The sequence below is a fragment of the Lytechinus pictus genome, chromosome 14 (assembly GCF_037042905.1).
Source record: "Lytechinus pictus isolate F3 Inbred chromosome 14, Lp3.0, whole genome shotgun sequence".
Lineage (NCBI taxonomy): Eukaryota > Metazoa > Echinodermata > Echinoidea > Temnopleuroida > Toxopneustidae > Lytechinus > Lytechinus pictus.
The window spans coordinates 15,285,837-15,312,608 of NC_087258.1; the positions used below are offsets into that span (position 1 = coordinate 15,285,837).

The window sequence follows — 26,772 nt, forward strand, 5'->3', positions numbered from 1 at the left end:
GCCCTCAAAAATTATCGTTCACTGGAATGTTAAAGCTTTGTCATGTTGCAGATTCAGCCAGTAGGTTGGGAAAAAGTTACCCTGAAAATAAAAAAAGGGTTTTGCCTGGTTCTTATAAATTTCGCTCTTCTGCAGGGTGCACATGTAGTAAGATACAATTTCTACGCTTTGTTCTTCGCAAAAGTGGTTTAGGGAACACCGTGTGGTGAGTCCTAGAAGGACTAAGAAAATGGATAGAGGTAGAAGTGAAAAGGTAGAAGGTTGGAAAGTAAAGTATTCCTTTCTGAGATGAGTGCAGTCCTTGAAAAGGACTGTAAACTAGAAAAGTTGAAAGGCTTGAGTAGTTGGAGAGACAAGAAGTCCAAAGCAATTTTTATTGTTGTTTGTGGAGGAGGTTTACGGAAGACCATTTGGTGAGTATTAGAAGGACTTAGAAAAGTGGATAGAGGTAGAAGTAAAATGGAGAGGGGAGAAAGCCAAGGATGGAAGGTAGTGTATCTTTTGGTAATGAGAGTAGTTCTTACCGATTTCATTCTTCTGCGGGGCGTAGTAAGCGTTGACCTGTGGTGGGGTCATCTCCCATTGTCCTCTGTCTACTGTCTTTCTCAGCTGCTGCAGTTGACGTTTGACATGGAATTGCAGCACCCGGATGTTATTCATGAAGTACTCACTCGAATTGAGCTCCAACTGAAAGGGAATGAAGAGGGGGGAAAATATAGTTCAATGTTTAGCAGTGACTGTTTAGAAACCAGGAGGAATGGCTTTTAATCCTTTCTAAAGGACCTGGGGGTGTTTCACAAAGAGTTGAGTGGAACTTAATCAGTCTTAAATGCTGATGCACTTATGATATATAACACACAATTTAATTGATTAATATGCAGTAGCGCGTGTCCACTTGGCATGATTTGACCTACATGTATGCGGTGATGCCTTTAAACGCAACTGGGAATTTTGTCTGACTCTAACCATACTTAAATCTTTGTAAAAACACCCCCAGGTTATGACTTGGCTTTGAACGGAGTGCACTGAATTACGAGAAAACTGTTCGACTGAGCTTTCATGCTTACGCAGTGTTCAAGAGACGTCATACTTTGCCACTCTAAATGCAGGGGAACCCTATGTGAGAATTACATAATTCACACGTTACTTGGTATTATCTGTTCTTTTTAATTGGCTTTTCCCCATCGGGGGTTATTTTAGCGCCACATGGTGTTGATGTAACACAGAGAATCGTATATACAGGCATCTGCGGCTTTTGGGCGTGCACTGTGCCTGATGCGGTCCTCTCACAGCAATGGCTGGTGTTTCTAGCTGATAGCATCGCTGGTTGCAACTTTTTTTCTTTCTTCTGTCACAAGCAAAGTCAATGTGATATTTTGATAATTATTGTGTTTTATTCTAAGATTTTTTTTTTCCGTATTGAATTTTATTGCCCTGCATTTTCTCCTCAAAAGAGAAGTGTCCTAAGTGTATTGTATCATTTCCTTTAAAGGAAAATGAAACCCTTGAAACAGGATAGCTTGTGCAAAATCAGAAAAATCAAACAACAGATCAACGGAAGTTTGAGGAAAATTTGAAAGAATAATAAGAAAGTTATGAGCATTTGAAGTTTAGATCGTTATTGTAATGTAGATCCTCACATTGGCAATGCATCATAGATGTGTGACGTCACATGTGAAAAACTTTCCCATTACTTTTCTATATGTTTCACTTAAAATGCCTCTTTTTATCACATCTATCAGTAGATCATGTATTCTTTCTATAGAAGGGCATGAAATACAGATTTTCAAAGAATAAATTATGGATAAAAAGTTCATATAACCCTAAAAAAGAGAAAAATTAGACATTTTCAGGGTATTTTATAGTCCATCAAAGGGAAAGTTGTTCACATGTGACATCACAAATATTTGTCGCAATGCCAATAGGAGGATCTCCATAGCATTAGTTATCGCAATATTCAAATGCTCATAACTTCCTCATTATTTGTCAGATTTTTCTCAAACTTGCTTTGATCTTATTCTTTGATTTTTCTGTTTCCACAAAAGCCAACTTGTTCCAAAGGTTTCATTCCCCTCTAATGTGAAGATTTGCCCATAAAGTGATGATTTTACGTTCAGGGACAACTTCTTGGTGGAATTATCCAAAAAGAGAATGTGAGATCTCCTTTCTGGAAATGAATATAAAGCAATTTTCAAGTCGACTATGTACCTCTGGGACAGTGTGTGACCCCAAAATCTAACCTGATGGTCTTCACTCCTGTACAAGCACGGGGCAATTTCAAATTGATCCCTCCAGCAGATCTTATGTTGTCGAAAGAAATAAATTGGGACAGATGGAGCTACATCTTGGCCCCGCCTTACATTAGGAAAAGATTTGAAGGATCTTGAGGATGGTGTTGGTGGCTTTCCATAGTCGTGATTGATTGAATTAGTCACAATTCTTCGTAAGAAGGGACCTGTGACAGACTGCCTAAAGAATATGCTGCCTCCAGCACCTAGCTGGGCAGAAGCATAGAGATTGGTGCTTTAATACCTCAGTGTAGAAACAACTGAAATTTTCACATTTCAATTTTCCTGAAATTTGAAATGTGCCTTTTAAAATTGATGTGGCGCTACATAGGGCCAATTAAAGATGAGTTTTGCAATTTGAATGAATTAAATGCATGAAATGAATTCAATAAACAGATTGATCAAATTTCTTTGAATTTCCAAAATTTTTCTTTTCCTGAATCATTTCTGGAAAAAGTTGAAATTTTCTAAATTTTGGGAGAAGTGGAAACACTGACTTACCTCAGAAAATGATTGCTTCTAATTGCTCAGGGTCTAGGATGTAATCTGGGAAACCAATTAAATCTATGATGGCATTGGTGGCTTTCCATATTTAAGATTGATTGGATCAATCTTAACTATTTACTGGACAGGACACAAAGATTTGGTACTTACCTCATCATATGATGCGTCCAGTTTTAAGATTGATTGGATCAATTGCAACTATTTACTGGACAGGACACAAAGATTTGGTACTTACCTCATCATATGAAGCGTCCAGTTTTAAGATTGATTGGATCAATCGCAACTATTCACAGAACAGGACACAAAGATTTGGTACCTACCTCATCATATGATGCGTCCAGTTTCTCAGGGTCCAAGATGTAGTCTGGGAAACCAATCAAATCTATGATGGCGTTGGCCTGACAGAATGATAATCAAATGAGGTCAATCAGTTTTGTTTATTAGTTCTTGAAATGCAATTATTGCAGTTAAATTGCGGTCAGCGGTGGGTATCAAAGCTTTGATATGTCAGAAGCGGTACATGTAAAACGGTTAAGTGGTTGAGTAATGACACCGCTTAGTCTCTTTTTTAGTTCTGGGTAGTGATTCACGAAGCATCTTGTTAGTGATTTTTATTTACAAACTTGCTCTCAGCCAATCAGATGCAAGGATTTCAGTAGCTTATAACAAAAGTCAGTGGAAATCAATGACTTTTTGTTTCATGAAACAACCCCCTGGAAACACAATTATTGCAGATAGATAGAGGTCAGCGGCAGTTACCAAAGGTATAATACAGGTGTAAATCAAATCTGGTATCGAGTGGTCGAGTGGATGACTGTGAAGTGTGAAATGGGACGGACTTTGAAGAAAGTATAGATAATTGGATTAAAGGGATGCTCAGGCCTGAAATGTATGATTTGAACAGATAAAAAAAAATCAGACAAACAAAACACTGGAAATTTGATCAAAATCGGACAAGGAACAACAAAGTTATTGTATTTTAAAGATTTGCAGTTTTCCGGTGAAACAGTTCTAGGCATGTCTTCATGAATATTCAATGAGCAAACTGATGATGTCATATCCCCACTTGTTCTTTTGTATTTTATCATATGAAATAAAAAAGATTTCCTCCAAGAACATCATCAGCCCATCTAATGAATATTCATGACGACGTGCATATAACTGTTTTCACAATATATTGCTTAACATTAAAATTCAATAACTTCGTTATTTATTATCAGATTTTGATGGAATTTTCTGTGTTTTGCTCTGTGAATTTTGCTCTATTTAATACATATAAAAAAATTCAGCCCGGGGTATCCCTTTAAATAAGTAGAGAATGGGGGGGGGGGCTTAACTTTCTTATTATGAGATCAATCAGTCTCATCACTTATCAGTTTCTTGGGAACATGGTTATTGGAGATGAGTTGTGGTAAGCAGTTGGTATCAATGGTAAGATCAGTCAGGAGCAGTATTATAAATGGTCAAGTAGTGTGAGGTGTGAAATGGCAAAGACCCTGAAGTACAGAGGAATAAATAAGAGATGGACAGAAGAAACGGGAGAGAAGGGAGAATGACCACTCACTTATATTATCTTTGATGATTTTTCTACATGTATTCTATTTCTAACAATCAAACATTAATAATGACAATTCAGGGTATAATGACAATTGAGCACATAATCAATGTGGATTTGGCGCTTTAGAAATATTCTATTATTATAAAATAATGGCATGATCATGTTTATGATCATTTTTGTCTCAGGGCAATTCCATAACATAATCATTTTGTTCATTTTACCACTATTTTTCTAAATTTTCCTCCACTTTTGATGGGAAACGCTCAAACCAAGATAATTTGAAATTGTACATTTCATAAGTGCAAGAAAGCAAGAAGAAACCTTCCCAAGATATTCCAACACACTCGGGTTCTGACATACATTTTTAATTGAACTGCCTAACAAAATAGTTATACATGTATGTATGTATACATCCCCTCCCCTCATTAATTGGCTGTCCGCAAATTAAGTTATTCACTTGAATATCCAGCTGTGCCCGACGATTCTAATTTGATGACATTTCCAGACACTTTATGAAATTAATATTTTGGTCTAACTCGATATACTAGTAATGCATGCAACAATCTATTGTGGCATACACAAATGCTACATATGTGTGGGCAGGTTATGCTAAAATGACTCTCTCATCTAAGTCCCAAGCAATTACTAGATTGGCACTTGCGTTCAGGGACGGATCGAAGGGGGAAGGGGTTGGACAAACCCCCCCCCCCTTTTTTTTTTTGCTTGGCAACCTCCAAGCAGTCAATAAGTGTAAGATATAAAAGAATAACACCCTTCAAAATGGATAATACAATGGATGATGTTCCTTTTGTTTTTTTTCTATTCTCGTGTCTTCATCCATTCATAGTGCTCTTATCTTTCGGGGCAATAGCTGAACCTGTAACCCTTAAAGCAGTCGATATGTGTATGATATAAATAAATAATGCCTTTCTGAAGAGATGGTATATGAGATGGCATGTCATGTTTTGACTGCTGTTCTTCATCCAATCATAGTACAGTCATCTTGTGCAATAGTAGATGTCATCTTAGGCAGTAGAGTAATCTGTTAAACTCTCACAGCAGTATGCGTATGATATAAAGGAATAACGCCCTTCAGAATGGGTGATATAATGGATTATGTACCTTTTGTTTAGCTGCTACCCTTGTTTCTTCATCCATCCATGGTAGATCTGGAAGATTCCTTTTAAAAGCTGACTTGACTTCATCGACCATTTCATCCGCCTATCAACAAATGAAGGCGAGGTAAAATGTGGTTGTAACACTTATAAATCAATAATAACCATTAAAATCAAGTCACTTCATGAAGGACTCCATTCTCCATTCTTCTCATGATATATGATTATATTGATTTAATTATATTTAATTATATTGATTATATTGATTTAAATTTGACATGCATGTTAATTTATATTTGAATCACTTATTGAATATGTATATTATTTATTCAATGTAGAATTTTGTTCATGCTTTTATTTAAATTGAATTGATTTATCATGTAATTATTTGTATTATGTTGAAGAATGAAAAATAAATTGAATTGAAATTGAATGAAGGACGCTACTCTTCAGATATTTGCCGGATGATTTTATAAAGGGACGGGTTATTGGACCTACTAATGCTTCATGGTACGTTAGTTCTGATTTCTGTCTCTTAATCATCAGGTAATACATGTAGGTTCAAATCCTACTCCGTGCTTTAATTTCCTTCAGCAGGAACTGTCTCCATATTTTGCTGCACTCAATCATGAGGTAAATGGGGCCTTGGCAGAAATTTATTTTTTTGCATAACAGCTGCTCTACCAGAGCCAAGGTAATTGTGCTACATTATTTGTGGAGCATGGAGAGCCTACAGATAAAGTAAGTGTTAAAGGGGAATCCAACCCAAATAAAAACTTGTTTTTATAAGGAAAAGAAAGATCAGACAAGTTGATAGGTGAAAGTTTGAACAATATTGGACAAACAACAAGAAAGTTATGAATTTTTTAAAGTTATATATATTAATAATCACTATACACATGGAGACTTCAAATTGGCCGCATATGGGATGTCATAGTGATGTAAGGCAAGGACTACTCTTCCATGTACTCAATACATATTATGGCTAAAATTTTTATTTCAAATAATATTTTTCCTTCATGAGGACATAAAACAATATACTACCTGGGTTATATTTAGATTACTGCCCCAGGGGAATGGGTGCTTAGGAGAAAACCACATATCCCTGATAATAAAGTACATGGCCTATGGGAAAGTTGTCCTTGCCCCTTGTCATCATTTACTTACCCAGTTGCCAATTTGAAATCTACATAGTATTAGCGATCTCAATTTTAAAGCAGCTATAACTTTCTTATTGCTTGTCCGATTTCTTTCAAACTTTCACCATTCAGTTTAATGTATTTTTCTCCTTCCCAGCACAACTTTTATGGCCAAGGCTGGATTCCCCTTTAAGTGATATAAATGTATGCAAATCGTTTTTTACCTTTTGCTAATAATGTTAGATATTTTCACGAAGTGTAGTTTCGGGTATCTCTATTGGTTCAACCCTTTTGTTTCTCTCAAATAAAGGAACCCTCATTTGTGCTCACCTTTGCTTTACTATGTCCCTCAAAGGCGTGTTTCACGAACAGCGCCCCCAAGGCAAAGCCCACACTGGCGTCTGTGTCCGAAACACAGAATCTCCACTTTGCTGGTATGCTGCGTTTGCCAGAGAGTACCTGATCAAAGTCATGGTCGGCTTGCCTGAAGTCTGCACTGAGTAGGTTCATCAAAGACGTGACAAGACGCCAGATCATGTAGTTGTGAACCACTCTGTAATAAAGATAGAAAGAGAGAGTTGATTTAATTGGATTGTTTAGATGTTATCACTAATTTGCCTTTCTGTCAACTAATCATTAATTCAAAATTCAGTCATTTCTTTATTAAATTGTAATCTAACTTTTCATTCATTGTTATTTCTTCTAGTTTGTTATTCATCTTACCAATTATTTATCTAATTGTCTTTATCTGTTAATTTAAATCTTCTTATTTTTTTATTTGAAACTCACATTGGATCTGAAGAGAGAATGAGATTGGTCTTTCATAAATTCTTCATCCATCCATCCACTACTTCACCTACTCATCCACCCGTCTATCTATTAATTATATGTACAATCTAAAAACTCACATTGGATCTGAAGAGAGAATGAGATTGGTCTTTCATACATTCATCATCCATCCCTCCACTTACTCATTCATTTTCAATCTTAAACTCACATTGGATCTGAAGAAAGAATGAGATTGGCCATGTCTTGGAGGAAATCCGGTGCATAGACAACAATGGGCTCATCCTTGGTGATCTGAATGTCTGTACCGTTGAAGAGGAACTGGAGATAACTCAACCAGTCTATCTGTAATAAGAAAGGAAGAAGCAAGAGAAGGAGAGAGATATAGGAGAGATATAGATAGATAAGAGTGAGAGGGAAAGAGGGGGAGGAAAAGACAAGGAGGCGGAGGATGAGGTGGATGAAAAGAAGAAGGAGGAGGAGGGGGAGGAGAAGAAGAAAGAGAAGAGGAGGAGGAAGAGTAGGAGAAGGTGGAGAAGAAAGAGAAGAACAAGAACAAGCAGGAGAAAGAGGAAAGGGAAAGAAGAAGGAGAAATAAAAGGAGAAGAGAAGGAGGAGGATATGGAAGAGGAACAGGAGGAGGAATGGGAGGAAAGGGTGGAGGGAGAGAAAGGATTAGAAGTAGAAGTAGAAGTAGGACGATGAGAAGAGGAGGATGAGTAGAAGGAAAAGAATAAGGAGAAGGAGAAGAAGGAGGTGGAGAAGGAGAGAAGAATGATAAGAAGAAAAAAGAAGAAGAGGATAGAGAGGTATAGAGAGAAGATTGAAAAGAGATGGAGACATATTGGAACAGGGAGAGTATGGGGAGGACAATACAGCCAATGTAAAAAAAAGAAAAACAATTGGAGAAGTGTGGGGGAGGGAATGACGAAGATGAAGAAAAGTGAAAAGAAAGAGAGTAAAAAAAGAAGAAAGATGGATAATGAGAGCATGAGAGATTATTACAGTCAATAAAAAATGGCAGCAAACAAATACATTTTTAGAAGAGAAAAGATAGGAAAGGGGAAAGAAAGAGACAGAGATAAGGAGGCATCAAGAGAAAAGGGAGAGAGAGAGAGAGGTGGAGAATAAGGAGTGAAATATGAAGGATGTGGTAAAATAAAGAGAAAAAAACCAATCAAGGGGGGGGGTGACAATGGAAAACATATAAATTTTGAGAAAACAGGGCAGGAGGAGAGGAGAGAAACCGTACAAGAAAAGAAATACAAAAAACAGAAGAGAAGCCATACAGAAGGAGAAGCGGGGGAAAACAAAGAGAAAGATTTAAAAATATATGTTTTTAACAGTAAAAACTGAAAGTTTTACCTCAGGGATCGTTCTCATTAGAGCACCCTGTTTGTCAATTAATAAATTGAGGATGGGAAATAAACAACGTCTAATTGCCCTTTATATACCTTCATCTATTTACACAAGGGGAGACACGCCGGTACAACCTTGGCATTTAACCATAAGATGTTTAGGGCTTGATAGCCTGAGGATAGGACGATAAAATGGTGAGAAAAGGGTATGTCCGAAAGGGCAAATATAGTCTTAATGCACCATGAGTATGATTTTTCAAGGTGTTGGAGTGGAATATAGTTCTGTGTCTGTGGGTAATGTCCTATCAGGAGCAGATAGGCTCATACGCAGACACCAAGCTTCAGAGAGAATGTCCAAATTACATACAATATGGCAGTATAAAACAGTGGTGAATCGAACGCCATCCTTGTACCACATTTTGAGCGCATGGGTAATTTCTTTAAAAACAGAGGTGTATCCCATCAATCTGCACACAAGGTGACTCCCCCCTCCCCTGCTAAGTTCATCGGCCATCGTTCAGATTCTAGATTCGGCGGGGAATTCCAAGGGGGCCTGGGAATTCTTCCCCCCTCTCCTTAGATACATGTACATGTATTATGCTACTTACTGAAATAAGACTATTCTTTCTATTTTTCTTGTGCACCACCTCAGAATATTCCTTGATAGTGTATACAGTACTACCTAAATGCCTATCGTTATTACTATTATCATTATTATACTAATAAGAATGAAAAGATGGTGATGTGTGCTTACAGCAGGCATGATTTCTTGTAGGTCGTCTATCGTCTTGAGGTGGTATAGCATCTCCGGGTCTTGATCCTCGTTGTTAGTATCTCTTACTGAAATCTAATTAGAATGAAAATCAAAACAAACATCAATGTATAATACACCGAGAGGCATATTAGACGTGGAAGGATAGGGAAGAAAAAATATGAATAAATAGTTACGTTGCTCAAACCAACATTTGTCAAGTAATATTTTGTTATTAAAAAATGAATTGATTTAATTATTGATGATTTATCACAATCATTTTGATAGAAAAAAGGGTGATGAAGAGCAGGAGGAAGAGGAGGAAGAGGAAGAAGAGGAGGAGGAAGAAGAGGAGGAGGAAGAGGAAGAGGAAGAAGAAGAGGAGGAGGAAAAAGAGGAGGAGGAAGAGGAGCAGGGAGAGGAGGGGGAAGAGGAGGGGAAGAGGAGGGGAAGAGGAGAAAGAGGAGGGGGAAGAGGAGGAGAAAGAGGAGGGGGAAGAGGAGGGGAAGAGGAGGAGAAAGAGGAGGGGGAAGAGGAGAAAGAGGGGGAAGAGGAGGGGAAGAGGAGGGGAAGAGGAGAAAGAGGAGGGGGAAGAGGAGGGAAAGGATGTGGAAGAGGAAAAGGAAAAGGAGAATGATGAGGGGGAAGAGGGGAAGAGGAGGAGAAAGAGGGGGAAGAGGAGGAGAAAGAGGGGGAAGAGAAGGAGAAAGAGGAGGGGGAAGAGGAGGGGAAGAGGAGGAGAAAGAGGGGAAAGGAGGAGAAAGAGGAGGGGGAAGAGGAGGGGAAGAGGAGGAGAAAGAGGGGGAAGAGGAAGAGAAAGAGGAGGGGGAAGAGGAAGAGAAAGAGGAGGGGGAAGAGGAAGAGAAAGAGGAGGGGGAAGAGGAGGAGAAAGAGGAGGGGAAAGGAGGGGAAAGGAGGAGAAAGAGGAGGGGGAAGAGGAGGGGAAGAGGAGGAGAAAGAGGGGGAAGAGGAAGAGAAAGAGGAGGGAAAGGATGTGGAAGAGGAATAGGAGAATGATGAGGGGGAAGAGGAGGAGGAGGCAGAGGGGGGATAGAAAGCAGAAGAGGAGAAAGATGGAGTGTATGGTATAGAATATTGATTGATTGATTGTGGTTTAACAACACTACCAACATAATGTTTCATATACATAAGTATCTGTAAAGTTAAAGGGAAAGTTCACCCTGACAAAAAGTTTGTTGTAAAAATAACAGAAAAATAATTTTAAAAAACATAGGTGAAGGTTTAAGAAAAATCCATTAAGGATTTTAAAAGTTATTACAATTTTAAGTTTTTGATCTATAACGTCATAAACAAGCAGCTGCCCCATATGTTATGCAATATAAAATTTCATTTCATTTTAATGACTAATTTTTTATTTTCCTTCTAGGAGTGGGTGTGAAATGATTTGTGTATTGATATAGTGAAGGTACAATAAAAGCTATTTTCAATTTTCTGAAACATGACATTTCACTGATTTTTTTACAATATGCTAAGTTGGAAAGCTGCTCGCATATGACGTCACAAATCAAATGATTACAATTCTAATAACTTTTTCATTCTTTGATGGATTTTCCTTAAAACTTAGCCATAATTTTTCACTATTCTTTCTGCTATTTTACCATAAACTTTTTGTCAGGGTGAACTTCCCCTTTAATGTATGTTAAATTTAGATTAGGAAAAGTAGGAACTTACATTTGCGATATCTTGGCCAAACTCTAAGACTGCCCTCATTTGTCTGTTGGCCTCATCTTCGTCTGCTCCCATTAGCGTTGCCACGGTCACCATCATCTTGATATAAGCTGCTAAAACCTGCAAGAGGAAACAAAAGAGTGCTTGATACTTCAAGATAATATGTATGAATGACAACATGACAGACAAATCTTCATAAAAATTCTCTGTGAAATGCCACTGCTTGTATGTTATGTTACTTTATACCAGGGGCTGCGGAACGGTTTTGAAAGTTTAGGGGGGCGACCATGCAAAAAAAAAAATCACAATCAGATGGTGATTTTTATGTATAAAGAGGCTGTACTCCAGGTTGATACTTAATCCAAAAGTGCAATTCTACTGTAAATCTATGGATGCACATTAATGGATATTTGTTGAAACACTCAATACCAAAAATGGAAAATAGGAGGGAGTTTCTCATGGGAGCAAGAGATTATTTACATTGAATTAGCAATTAAAGTTAACAAATTCATTTTATATGACATAGGCATACAGGCTTCGAAATGATGCAGGCTAATGTCATCACTATGTTAATTTATATCTTGTACAGCTTGGCAATATGGTCAGATCACATACAACCTGATACAGAGGTGCGAATTTCTTAGATTCCTGATTTACAGGATTACCTGTAAAACTAGTTATATCCGCATATATGGAGGTGTCCCACATCACCTAGCACAATTAAAATGGGAAGATTTAGAAGGGATAACTTTCTAACAGATTTGCAGGTGCTTCTTTTTATGAGCGGGAAAACACTTTTTTTGCACACTGTCCTGCTATAACACGTCTCACAAAGCAGCAATGAATATCTGTGATGTAAGCAAACAAAAATTTCTCTTTCACCCACCCTTTAAACATTTCCTTCATCGGGATTAGTTTTGATTCTAGAAGTCTAGGAAAGATAAATGACAAATGTTAACTGTACTGAATTACAAGGGTAGCTATCCAAGGGAAGTTCAATAGCCATGATTAAGAAGAAGCCAACAGATTTTGTCTTCCGGGGGTTGGCAATCGCCGAAGGGGGACAAAGCAAGCTATTACTAGGTATTTGACTTTATCCAGCGCTGGCATCTCAACACTAAGTATGCCCAAAAGGTAGATAGGGGACAAAACCCTGTTCATTTAAAGGGGATATTCACCCAGATGACAAGTTGGTTTGAATAAAAGTAGAAAAAAATAGAGAAAACCTCAGTGATGGTTTGATGAATATCCGTCAAATAACAGATTTTGATTTTTTTTTAAGTTTTGATTTTGTAACATCATAGACGAGCAGCTTCTTCATACGTTTGGATATAAATTCCCCAAAATGCTATTTTCTCAAAAATTTCGAAGTGATTTTGTTTGTACAGTAAATATATCCTCAGACACATCATCTTATACCCCCTTCTGTATTAAAAAAAGGAATTTATGGAATCTACATACATGTATATTACAAGGACTGCTTGCACATGACTTCACAAACTAACAATTTGAAAGTTTCATAAGTTTCTTATTCTTTATTGGATTATAATCAATTTTTCACCAATATTGTACTCTAATTGGTCAGATTTTATCAAACAAACTCACCATCAAGGTTAACTTACCCTGTAAAAAAACAATTCCATATTAAACATATCATAGTTCCTGGGCTGACTTTTTGCTTCTGGAAAATTACTTTTGAATTCCCTGACTTTCCAGAGACCCCAATCCCTGTTAGATTTATACCCATGATGCAACATTATTTATGACCATATGGTCATTTGAGATGAACCCAGTCATTGTTTGCTCTTTAAGATATTCATGCCACTGTATTTGCAAAGAAATATGCTTATAGTATGCTTCCAAGCATTCATTATTTTTAATAAACATCAAATTGCCATATTTCTTCCACAAGAAAAATCATGAATGATTTCCAATTATTTTATGATAGGGTTTGTTTACCAAGACTATCAAAGTGTGCATGAGCAGGTAAATTGCCAATTCCAGCTCGTCCACTCATCACATGGTCTATCTTCATTTAGTCTAATGCCATTCCGTCCATCAACAACCACTTGGTCCAATAACCATTTGGTCCACTCATCACTTTGTCTAATCACCAGTTCATCTATGACCATTTCGTCTCATAACCAGATGGTCTAATATCCATTTTTATTTCCATTCTATTCTCCCAGTAAACACTTGGAAAATGGAATTAGACCAAATGGTATATGAGTGGCTATTGGACCAACTGATTATTAGATGAAATGGTGAGTGGATGAAATAGCAATTAGACCACGTGGATAGTGGACAAACTGATAGTAATAATAATAATATACAGTTCTTGTATAATGCATATATCACATTATGAATAATGTCTCTATGCACTTCCAAAGGACTTGGATATTATTATCCCAGCTGTAGCTTGGCAGCCGTAATTACTAAGATTACAGCCCACACGCATTTCAATGAGTAAATACCTGCCAGGTACCCATTCACCTCACCTGGGTTGAGCACAGCACATTTGGTAGACCAAATGATAGCAGATGAGTTAGTAATTGGACAAGTTGGCTTTAGACTAATTTAAAAAAACATGAGCCAAGAATGAGATTCAATGTCTTGTACTTGTAGAGCTCCATGGAGTAATAGTTCCCCTTTAATTTCTCAGAGATATCAATTTTCAACATTGAGATTAGAATGGGAGACAGAGACAGTATCAATCCTGTATGAGATTAGAAGCCTCAAGCAAATACCCGTGGAAAAATGATTAATTTTCTCTCCAGGAATAATTGGGGTTGACTTCAGGCAAATCGCCTCCAAGGTACATTTAACATTTATATCAATCAGAATTGCAATTAGCACTCTCTAACTGGATAAAAAAAAACAATCACTTGTGAAAAATTTTGCGCAATATGAAACACTCAAATACTCGCTTTTTTAAAGCTCTTTCTCTATTTGGTCCGCATTTTTAAAATATTTCATGCTGAATATTGATGCAGGATTTCACAGCTCAAAAGCACATCAGGCCTCTACAAAAAAAAAATTAATCACTTGCCCTGTCGGGCAAGTGATAAAAAAATTTGCTTGCCCGATAAAAAAAAATGCTTGCCCGATTTTTTTTCAAAAATTATTTTGCTCTTAATTATTCTTTTCTGTCCTGGCTGAACTTGATTTACTGGCGCTGCGCTTGGCATTTCTTTTTCTTGACTCTTGTTCAAGTTGTTCTGGCCTTCATTCTTGGAAAGAAAGAGGAAAACAGGAAGGAAGGAAGAAAGGGAAAGAAAGTATAAGGGAAAAGAATAAGGACAAAATGAAATAAATAATGAAAGAAAGAAAGGAGGAAAGAGAGGGAGGAAAGAATAAAGGGAGGCCAGAATGAAAAAAAGAAAGAAAATAATGGAAGGAGAGATAGAACGAAAATAAAAACAAGTGGAAGGGAGAAGGAATGAAGGAAATAAAAAAAGGAAATGTAATAAAGAAGGCAAGTAAGAGAAAGAAGGAAAGAAAGAAAATGAACAGAGAGAGAGAGAGAGAAAGGATCAGGAAATAAAAATAGATATGTAACAAAAAAGGGAAAGAAGGAAAGATAGAAGGATAGAAAAGAAAGAAAGAGGAAAAAGTTCAAACTTCAAGCAAATAAAAACAATCCAATCATATAACAAAAATCCTAATGATATTTGGTGTTTCTTTTATATATTAAAAAAAAAAAAAAATGTTTTAGAAATGAATAAAATACGGGACGTCTGGTCCTGGCCGAGTCAGTCCGAAAGCTTGCATGCACTCAGCGCGATCTAGCTCGAGACTCAGCTGGCGCGATCGCTTGTGTACGTCCGTACATGCGCTCAGAGGGCGAGAGAGGGGTTTCCCAAGCTAGCTAGCTAGACCAATGTCAATTAAACTTGTAGCATTGAAAAAAAATTGAAAAACCCTTCAAAAATATTACAGGAAACTGCATGGCCTTTGGCTTCACCTAGTGTGCAAGCACAGACTTATATTTGACACTGACCAAATAATAATAATAATATCACAGCCAAATGCGTCCCTATGCACTTAATTGGATACTATTACCCTGGCTTTAGCCCCACAGCCTCTTACAACGCAGTGGCATTTCAAGGAATAAATTCCTGCCAGGTACCCATTTACCTCACCTGGGTCGAGTGCAGCACAATGTTGGTAAATTTCTTGCCAAAAGAAATCACGTCATGGCTGGGATTCGAAACCACGACCCCGTTTCAAAGTCCGAAGACTAATCCACTGGGCTACAACACTCCACAATAACAGGTCTAGAGTGAAGACTAGACTCCCCAGACTTCAAACTCTCAGTCCAGCCAGTAACAGTACATAGTGAATCTAGTCTCATGACTCCAGACTCTGCATTATGCACAATGCGAATAACGAAAACCAAGAGTCTGTGCCTGCAGACTAGGCTTCAACTATCTCGCTCTGAATGTTATTATTACCAATAGTAAATGGCCGAAAATTCCCCTTGCAGCTTAAATGTGCATTTTGGGAGGGGGGCACCTTCATATTACACTAATAGTAGTAATAGAGAATACGACCTTTATCACCTATAAAATTCAGATGGCCTGAACATCTCATAGCTGGACTAAATGGCCCGTATTCTGAAGTCGGGTTTAACTTAAACTCAGGTTTAAAGTTGTGGTTTTAAGTATGGATAGCCAATTGTTACATAAATCACTAACAGTAGAGGTATCATATTTCAGCTCATTTGACTCTCAAATCATTCGTAATTGTCTAGGAAGTATAAATTGATAATTGTCTTCACCATCGATGAATCAGGAAAGAGCACAGTAAACATAAGAAACATACAACTTAATAGAAATTTTGACACTTTTGGCTTCCCATAATTTTAGCACAGAGTTAGACCATGGTCTAAGTTAAACCTGACTTCAGAATACGGGCCAATAGGTTAGAAATTATAGCGATGCACATGTATGGGATTTAACTGTTAGAATATCGGCAGAATATCGGCTGACAATTGTTTTTCACTGGTCATTAAAAGATCATTGCAAGAACAACATGGAAAATAAGTAACAATGCAAAATTGCAGTTGGAAAGCAATAACACTAAATGAATACATCTCTCATTCCAGGGTGTCATATTGAAATCTATAAAGCTGTGAGATATAGATCAATTTCTTGTTTCTTTCTAGTTGGAAACCCCTTCCTTCCCAGGGCAGCTTCATCCATTTCTTTGTTCATTTTAACCATCTCACGGACGGACGGACGATGAATGATACTATTCGGACCGAGTAGGGATCAAATTACAGCGTGAAAATTGAAATTTGATCATAGCCCTGCAAAGAGGGGGAGAAAGAGAGATGGAGAGAGCGAGAGAGAAGGGGACAAATGAAAAAAATGAAAGTAAGTAGAGATGCTACATCATCGGAACAAGCTTCCTTCCGGTGGATAGTGATAATGGAACAAGGCTCTTCATATCGCTCTAATAAAAAGCTTTTTTTTATTTGTTTGGTCTTCCATCTTTCGCTTGATTTCTTTTGAATTCCTCTTGGGGTGTCTTTATGCCAGCTTTCTGAGCGCCATTAGGCATTTTCGAAACATGTTTACAGGCTGTTCAAAACTGGTTGTGTAACATCTACTCTTCGCATGACGTGGCACTCAAATCAATAAATTACAATACAAAAAGAGCATTTGAGGCAGCAGGCTTAATTAGCCTTTCCTATTTCTGGTTAATAATTGAATATAATTACTTTGCATTTACATGTGAAATATATACATGTACATGTAACTACAAAACAATACAAACCACAAATGCTAAAGGAATATTGCTTTGATATGAGCAGTCTCAACTATGGCACAAATGAGTATTGTGGTATGGCCTGTGATCCAAGCTACACGGCGATTGATGCACAAGTCATGCCATAGGTTGATCCCAGACATAAATAGTCATTTCTGATTGATACACGTCTGTTTATCAATCAAATTACACACATTCTCAACTTCTTCCATAGTAGACCAAGAATTCTTCAAGCTCGCCCCTCCACTAAACAAACAAATGAACGAACAAGAAGAAACAGATGGTCAGACGGACGGACAGACAAACAGACAGACAAACAATTCTGACTGGTAGAACAAATATGTCCAAACACCTCTTTCCGTTTTTAAACCTCATGTATAAACACAACCAAAGTCTTTCTCCTTTTTTTTTTAAATAAAGTCAGATAGATAATAGTAAGGTTGCATCTTGGAAATGGGATATTAAGGCATCCATATGTTTCAAGTATACGCTGCACTCCTCTGAAATAATTATAACTGTTTGACCTCCAAAAATCATGTATGAACACAACAAAACTTTCTCTCTCTCTCTTCTTATTAATAACGACTGCTAGATATTGGTCGAGGTTGCATCTCGGTAATGGGATGTTAAGGCATCCATAGGTTTCAGGTATAAGCAGTACTTCTCTGAAATAATTATAACTCTATTTAACCTCCAAAAATAATGTATGAACACAACAGAACTTTCTATCTCTCTCTCTTCTTATGGTCGAGGTTGCATCTCGGTAATGGGATGTTAAGGCATCCATAGGTTTCAAGTATAAGCAGTACTTCTCTGAAATAATTATAACTGTTTGACCTCCAAAAATCATGTATTAACACAACAAAACTTTCTCTCTCTCTCTTCTTATTAATAACGACTGCTAGATAATGGTCGAGGTTGCATCTCGGTAATGGGATGTTAAGGCATCCATAGGTTTCAGGTATAAGCAGTACTTCTCTGAAATAATTATAACTCTATTTAACCTCCAAAAATAATGTATGAACACAACAGAACTTTCTATCTCTCTCTCTTCTTATGGTCGAGGTTGCATCTCGGTAATGGGATGTTAAAGCATCAATAGGTTTCAAGTATAAGCTGCTCTTCTCTGAAAAAATTACAACTGTTTGACCTCCAAAAATCATGTATGAACACAACAAAACTTTCTCTCTCTCTCTTATTATTAATAACAACTGCTAGATAATGGTCGAGATTGCATCTTGGTGATGGGATGTTAAGGCTTCCTCTGGGAGATGTTTGGTGAGGGACCGGAAGCCACAGAGCATCTCTTTAGTGGTCAATCCAAAACACTTTGACTGCTCACTCACTGCTACAAGGGTCTCTATAACCATGGACCTATTACGAATGGACATTCAACGAACCCCCGCCTTTGGGACAAAGACCGTTGCCGCTAATCCTTTTATAAACAGAGCGCTGGCAGCTGACGCCCATCAAGCCGGTCGTAAAAGACGCTCTCACTGATGGACAGCAGAAATCAATTGTACGCTGCTCCTACCCGTTGCGATGTTGTTCGTTCACTTTATCAAAAGCAACGCACAGCAGCGAATGTTAGCGCTATGAAAATGATAGCAGAAACAAGAAAACAGGCATGTATTTTTTACGTACATCGCAAACAACCGTACATGAAATGCATTGACATCACCTTGCAGATCCGTATATCTACGGCAAAAAAGCAGTTGAAATTTGACGGAGAAATGTGTGGAAAAACGTTAAAAATGCATCTTTTTCGGACAGTATTGATGTCGATAGTAGCGCTTACCTTCGGTCAGAAGTTGATTTTCATTTGGGCATAAAATTCCACAGGATTGATGAAATTTAACGGGATTTTTTAGATGGTCAGACGACAATCGCACATTAAAGACAGCCTAAAATAATGTACTGAAAAACCAGATATGAATCGCGCAAAGCATTCTAGGTAATGTAGGGACTTTCCCTATTGGCAATCGGGGCTAAAACATGACCGTCTTTGGTCGAAAGAGGGCCAGTGATCGATCGGTGACGATCATTGGCCGAAAGGAGCTTGTGTAAACAATCGCCCCGGGTGGTCGTCGTAAAAACCGCGTAAAGAGAAAGTTAAGGGTTAGACAGCGATTTTGACAGCTGGAAACAGGTGGTGGTCATAAAGAGCTCTCGTTGAATGTCCATTCGTAATAGGTCCATGCTATAACTCACTGCACTTAAACCATAGCCAGTTGCGTTAGGCCTATAATGATCTAAATATTAGTCTGGGAACCCCACTGAGGACCTCAATTTTGAAATTGAAATTTGAAAATGGAGAAAAAAAAAGTATTTTGGGTAGAAAACAATGTCATAATTTTTTTTCCAATAGACATTGTTCATTGAAAAAAAAAAACATTGGGGGAATTTTTTTTGTTCTAATGGCCCTGCATTTTTTTTCGCAAAAAAATAATTATCATGCAAAAAAGAAATGTTGCCCATTTCTGCATACCCACTGGTAAAATATTTTCTTGTCAAAATCAGCATTATCATATTGAATTACATGTACTAAATACATGTATAGTACAATGAACTTGATCATGCTTGTATTCTAAACTAAGGGTATTTTCCATCAATCAGAATGTAATTAAGGCTTTAAAGAGATTATAGACATATTCTGAGACAATTCAGCTTCTATCTCTCTTGTTTCACCAGCCGCAAATCATCCTGATGGAGTCATGGTCTCCTCCATGGTTAACCTACCCTGGATTTGACCGATTCGCTAATGGAGCATCGCAATGATTAACATGTAACACTTGTCATCACAATTACACCTTATAGCTATCTACACTTTATGTTTGGTCCCACAGGCACTTATGGGGGGAGACTCATGGGCGGACCTGGGGTAATGTTTATACCCCCTCTCGCAACAGTTATCTTTGGTCCAATAAGCACTTAGAGGAGGGGGGGGGTATTCATGGGCAGACATCAAAGGGGCGATGTTTATCGCCCCTTCTCACAATAGTTCTCTTAGATCTCACAGGGAGGATTTATTGGCAGATATCGGGGGGGGGGGGGAAATGATCATGCCCCTGTCTCGCAATAGTTATAGTCACTTATGGGGGGCAGAATCATAGGCAGAGATCCTGGGGGAAGGAGGGGGATAATGCTCATGCCCCCTTGATCTTTTCTGGTAAAATTGTCCCCTCCCCCACCCCCTCATATTTAAAAACTCAACATAATTCTTTTTAATTCAAATTCAAACAGCCAGATTTAAACCAATTACTTAGTGATAATCTAAGGGTCAAGAGTCTATTTTTCCCAATTTTTTTTTTTTTTTTTGGGGGGGGGGGAATGTTTTAAGTTGCTTGTGACTAAATGGCCCCTTCTTGCTATAAAAGGAATGTACATAAATATACAGTTTGATGATCTTTCGCCTATTAGATATTCATAATTCAAAACATTTGAAAGTGGCTTACCGGATCATCCTCAGTTTTGTTGATGAGGTAACTTGAATCTGGGAGTAATAACCCTGACTGAGCAATCTGGAATGAAGAGAAATTAATATAAAGAAAAGGGGAAATTCAATGGGAAATTATAGACAGAATAAAGGCTTACAAAACGATATAATTACAACAAAAGAACAAAAACATATATACAAGATAAATAAAATGATCAGGCTTAAGAAATTTTGACAGATTTTTGTCATTTCACTTTATCTTTCCTTTTTTTCCAGGACGGAGAAATGAAGTGAGAACTACATAGAGACAAAGATAAATAGTGATAGGGGAGGGGGTTAAAGAGACAGAGATGACAGAGATGAGAGAGGGAGAATGATAGAGCGAAGCCAGCAATGGATGGAAAGATCTCCAACACACACATCATCAGAAATTCAATTGTATATTGTTGCAGATGTACTCACTTGCAATATGTTTCTCGATGAATTTTTGTCATCTCCAGCAATAAACAAACTAAAGAAAGGCTGTTCGCTGTATGACGTTCCCAGTACTCTTATCGTCTGGTTGAAATCGTATGTGCTTAGGTTGAATGTTCCTGTGGCGTTCCAACCTCCTAGCTAAAAATAAGACAAAAAATACATCAAGCATTAATAAAGATAAAGGGGGGAATTCATTAAAAAAACTTTTGAATTTTAAGAATTTCAACCATTTAGGAAAAAGTAAGAGCTTAAAGGTCAAGCCCAACCCAGAAAAAAAAGTGATTTGGATCAATAAAGAAAAATCAAGCAACCATAACCTGACAATTTCATCAATATCCAACATAAAATGAGAAATTTATTACATTCTAATTTTTTCTTTTAAAACTTTGCTCTCAAATTTTTCACAAAACAGTTATATAGAAAAAAAGTTGGATGCACAACTCAATGATATGCAAATGAGAGAATTGATGTCACTCACTATTTTCTTTTCTGTTTTTTATGGTATAAATTATGATAATATTTAGAATTTTACATATTTGACAATAACGACCCTCTTAACTACAAAATTTCAAATTAATTCAACGTGTTCAGGAAGGTATAAAACTTTGTTTTACATTACACTTATAAGATGAAATTGAAATATTTAATATAATAAAATACATAATAGTGAGTTGGTGACCTAAATTGGTCCCTAATTTGCATACTGGCCAGGATATACATAAACTGTTTTGTGAAATGAAAAAAAACTTGAAAATATCTTTGAATATTGCTGGGGTGGACTTTCCCTTTAAAGAAATGATTGTGAGCTTTTAAAAAAACCAAGAAAACAAACCCTAATAGAAACAAGTGGAATGCCTCTGGCCGTCTCACCTGCATCACGCGATTCAATATAGCAGCAGTGCTGATTTTGAAAACTACTATAACTCGCACAAGATGTTCAGTGATACTTGGTTACTCTTATTTCCACGTTTTATGAACTAGACCAATACACTTATAGAGATATGATGGCAATTCAACAAATACCCCCAACGTGGCCAAAGTTCTTTGACCTTAACATGACCTTTGACCTTGATCATGTGACCTGAAACTTGCACAGGATGTTCAGTGATACTTGATTACTATTATGTCCAAGTTTTATGAACTAGACCAACACACTTTCAAATTTATGGCTGTAATTCAACAAATACCCCAATTTGGCCAAAGTTCATTGACCCTAAATGACCTTTGACCTTGATCATGTGACCTGAAACTTGCACAGGATGTTCAGTAATACTTGATTACTATTATGTCCAAGTTTCATGAATCAGATCCATAAACTTTCAAAGTTATGATGGTAATTCAACAGATACCCCCAATTCGGCCAAAGTTCATTGACCCTAAATGACCTTTGACCTTGGTCATGTGATGTGAAACTCAAGCAGGATGTTCATTGATACTTGATTAACCTTATGTATAAGTTTCGTGAACTAGGTCCATATATTTTCTAAGTTATGATGACATTTCAAAAACTTAACCTTAGGTTAAGATTTTGATGTTGATTCCCCCAACATGGTCTAAGTTCATTGACCCTAAATGACCTTTGACCTTGGTCATGTGACATGAAACTCAGGCAGGATGTTCAGTAATACTTGATTAACCTTATGGCCAAGTTTCATGAACTAGGTCCATATACTTTCTAAGTTATGCTGTCATTTCAAAAACTTAACCTCAGGTTAAGATTTGGTGTTGACGCCGCCGCCGCCGTCGCCGCCGCCGCCGCCGTCGCCGCCGCCGTCGCTGTCGGAAAAGCGGCGCCTATAGTCTCACTCTGCTCTGCAGGTGAGACAAAAATGTGGCCTCTACTGACATTTATCACAAATTTCAATCAGGGCCCCGTCTTACAAAGAGTTACGAGTGATCTGATCAATCGCAACTATGGACGGCCAGCAATGTCAACATCTATTATGCATGTTTGTTCAAAATATTTTCTAGCTATTATGTATATTCATGCATTGTTTTCTTGAAAATTCACCGCATACATTCTCTTTGCATACAAAGGACATTGTGCAAATTTTTCATAGAAAAATTATGACACTGATGGATTTCCATAGAGTTACGATTGATCTGATCAATCGTCACTCTTTGTAAGATGGGGCCCAGCCAGGTATCGCTTTAATCAGGTTTTTCAAATCAAGTCTTATCTCATTGTAAACACAACATCCCACACAAAATGTCAATTTATTGCGGACAGTCAACTACGTACTTGGGGCCCATTTATTTAGTAAAACTTGTTATAACAAATTTGCTATAACAATTTTAAGCTACTGAAATAATTTGATTTGATTTACTAACAGAGAATATAGAAATTATGCATTTGTCATTAAAGGTACATGTAAAAGATAGTAGTTGCAACAAACAATTATTTCATGAGAAAGTCTTTAAAATCAAGGTTAAATGCTACCATATTATCATAGATCTAGTTCTAGGACACTGAAATAAACTTATCTTTGTGAATTCATGAAATCGTCGCTGAAAACCGATAATTCTAAAAAAAGGCATATGCGGGACAAAGTATTGATATTCTTTGGAAAAATACCAACATATTATGAAATTCCGTGCTTATTTTGCTCATTTCTCAGCAATTACACTTTTTTTCCAGAGCCATTCCAGGCACATATTTTTTATTTACATGTATATACAAACTCTTGGGTGGTCATTTTATTGGGTTATGTTCGAAACTTCGAACTCATTTTGAGCTTGTTACCACAACTGGTATTTATCTTTAAAGAATTCTTTATGAAACTGTAAGTCTTTTGTGCCACCCCCCCCCCCTTGCTGTTAATTTATTAGACTTGGATTAAAACCAAAAATGACTTGGCACGAATCAAGTTGTAGAAGCCTGTATAAGCATAAAAGCTTAGCAGGTGCTCGGGCCCAGCACAAGTAATTCAGGTGTGAAGTCAATTCATTGAAATGAGTTAAGTTCGGTATTTTGTGATGGGAAGGAGATGGGAATAAAAATCAATAAGTCCCAGATTCATCTCTATTATGAATTGCGTATGATCTTGGTTTCATAATTGACCACATATATGATGTATAGAAGATGTCCATTAATGATTGCGCACTAAAACCTACTGTACTTTACCAAACTGAACACTAAAAGGTTTGAAATGTACATAACTGTAAACACAAATGATTATTTACAGAAATATTATCTGAGACAGGTTGTAATTGTTGGTTAATTGTGAATATTACTATTTGGTGAGACTTTTTTAAAAGAGTTAATGTTAAGAAAATAGGTCATTGTTTATAAAGTGAAAAAATATTTAAAACGTATGTTACATCACATTTTATTAATACCATTTTAATTATTCTTGTCATTATCAATCATTACATTATCTTTATCAGTACCATCATCAATTTCGACATCGATATTAATATCATTATCATTTTTATCATTATTGCCTGTATTGTTATCACCATTACTATTATCACTATTATCATCATTATTATTGTTATCATTATCATTAAATAAATTAACTTGATATCCTTACTCTTGACTAAAAATATAAAGAGATACAAAATATGAAATATGAAGGAAAAAAATATGGGATTGGCTAATTTTCTACTTCACAAACTATCAAGTATAGTAACTGAGTTTTGCCTGAATTCTGATAGCAACTTGGTAAACGACTTTAAAGAGTTTACGTCCTCCCGGTTCCTAGCACATGAAATGTCAAATACTCAATGGCTAACCCAGGCACATGGTATCCACTATGACAAAATACTTTTTTTTCTGAGAATCCAACAAAAATAACCAATCAAGTAAATTGGCAGCCCTCGCTGTACACCATTCAGCTATCATCCAATTTCGGAATGCTGGTTTTCTAATCAAGAATTACCATTTTGGGATGATCTTTAGCTTTTCCAATCAAGGAAAAGCTTGTCAAATTTGCAACTGTTTTCTGAATTATATTTCTGACCTTACGGATGCAATGAATTATCGGTTTCTCAGCTGAGAATTTTTTTTTTGAGGGGGATAAGGAAAGTGAATACCAAAGTGGGTTTGTTTACAAAATACATTGATAGTCCTGAGGTAAACATTTTCATAGGGGAGGGGCAAGACCATCTATCAAAAGGCGTATGTATCTTCATCGCCTTGTTATCTAGGGTGTAATAATGCAAGACATGATACACATCTTTAATTTTTAAAAGTCATGTCATGCTCATAACACAGAAGAAAATGTACAGGACTCAAGGAGACGTGACACCCCCCCCCCCACACACACACACACATCCTTTCACCAATTAAGAATGTGTATACAGAGTAAAAATAATGTTTACAATTTTTATACACCACTATGGACCTTGCAGTAATTGTTTAAAGGACAAGTCCACACCAACAAAAAAATTGATTTGAATAAAAAGAGAAAAATCGAAGAAGCATAACACTGAAAATTTCATCAAAATCGGATGTAAAATAAGAAAGTTATGACATTTTAAAGTTTTGCTCAATTTCACAAAACAGTTATATGAACATCCTGGTTGGTATGCAAATGAAGAAACTGATGATGTCATCCACTCACTATTTCTTTTGTATTTTATTATAGGAAATATGAAAATATTCTAATTTTCTCCTCATTGTCAAGTGAAACAGTGATTAATTCCTCCCTGAACATATGGAATTAGCATTGTCTAATACTATATGATTCAGTCAAGTCAGTTCCTACATGGTAAAATCTGTAAAAAATGAAATATTGTATAATTCAAGTAATAAAAAACAAAAGAAACAGTGAGTGATGGACATCATCGATTGACTCCTTTGCATGTCACTGAGTTGTGCATAACACTATTTTGTGAAAAATAAGCGAAACTTCAAAATGCCATAACTTTCTTATTTAACATCAAATTTTGATTAAATTTTCAGTGTTATGCTAGTTTGATTTTTCTCTATGTATTCAAATCAACATTTTGCTTGGGTGGACTTGACCTTTAACCGTTAAAAAGACCAAGCGTCATTTATTGAAATAATATAAAAAATTAAAGTTTGTGTAAAAGTTGTTTAACAGTTTGAACTGTTCAAACAATGACTGTAAGGTTCCTATAGTAAACACTTGCGTAAAAAACAACGTGGAGCATTGTGGCCCTGTGGATTAGTCTTCAGACTTTGAAACAGAGGGTCGTGGGTTCGAATCCCCGCCATGGCGTAATTTCCTTCGGCAAGAAATTTATCCACCTTGCCTTGTGCTGCACTCGACCCAGGTGAGGTAAATGGGTCCCTGGCAGGAATTTATTCTTTAAAATGCCACCGCACTGTAAAAGGCTGCGGGGCTAAAGCCAGGGTAATAATATCCAATTAAGCGCATCGGGACGCATTTGGCAGTGATATGCACTATAAAGCATGTTGGTATTATTATTATTATCAAAAAATTAAATAAACATCATTTTAAGTGTGTAGAATTGTATGTATTTGAGTTGCTGTTGATGATTTGAGGTCAGGATTGGGCTACTTCACTTTCAATGTCACATTTATAGGTTTCCCATTCATCCAGCTGTGTTTGATTCAGAGGTAATCTCCTTATAATGAATGTTTGATAGAATAGCAGGCTACGTAGCACATGTGTTAACCTTGATTTCTTGTCCTCAAAAATACATATCAACATGAACTCTCACATTCTATGTCACGTCCACACCATTATGGATACCATCAAGGATGCATACATGTACATGCTTTTCTCGATATCTGGGCTCTGTCTTACAAACTACAAAGACTTTATTGATCCTATCATAATTCTGTCTCTTTGAAATAATGCTTGTATTTGCATAATTTATTAAAAACAAATATGTATTCTCAGAATCCCTATCACAGGTACGACATGATTTTAAAAAGACTTGATGCGAGGCCGATTGTCAACAAAAC

At 36.8% G+C, this 26,772-nt stretch overlaps 1 protein-coding gene across 2 annotated transcripts in view; it reads right to left on the reverse strand.

The window, feature by feature from the left end:
- LOC129275799 (endothelin-converting enzyme 1-like) overlaps window positions 1-26,772 on the reverse strand; it is a 46,730-nt gene that overhangs the window by 17,027 nt on the left and 2,931 nt on the right. For both annotated transcript variants that reach the window (XR_010295742.1, XM_064109693.1), the window contains exons 2-10: window positions 20,859-21,011; window positions 20,416-20,481; window positions 11,192-11,308; window positions 9,503-9,595; window positions 7,602-7,735; window positions 6,935-7,157; window positions 5,473-5,571; window positions 3,113-3,190; window positions 525-687 (exon numbers count right to left, since the gene is read on the reverse strand). Coding sequence is in view for 1 of the 2 variants with exons in the window: in XM_064109693.1 (XP_063965763.1) it covers window positions 525-687; window positions 3,113-3,190; window positions 5,473-5,571; window positions 6,935-7,157; window positions 7,602-7,735; window positions 9,503-9,595; window positions 11,192-11,308; window positions 20,416-20,481; window positions 20,859-21,011 (1,126 nt within the window). In the remaining variant the exon portion in view is untranslated. The remainder of the gene's footprint in view (window positions 1-524; window positions 688-3,112; window positions 3,191-5,472; window positions 5,572-6,934; window positions 7,158-7,601; window positions 7,736-9,502; window positions 9,596-11,191; window positions 11,309-20,415; window positions 20,482-20,858; window positions 21,012-26,772) is intronic.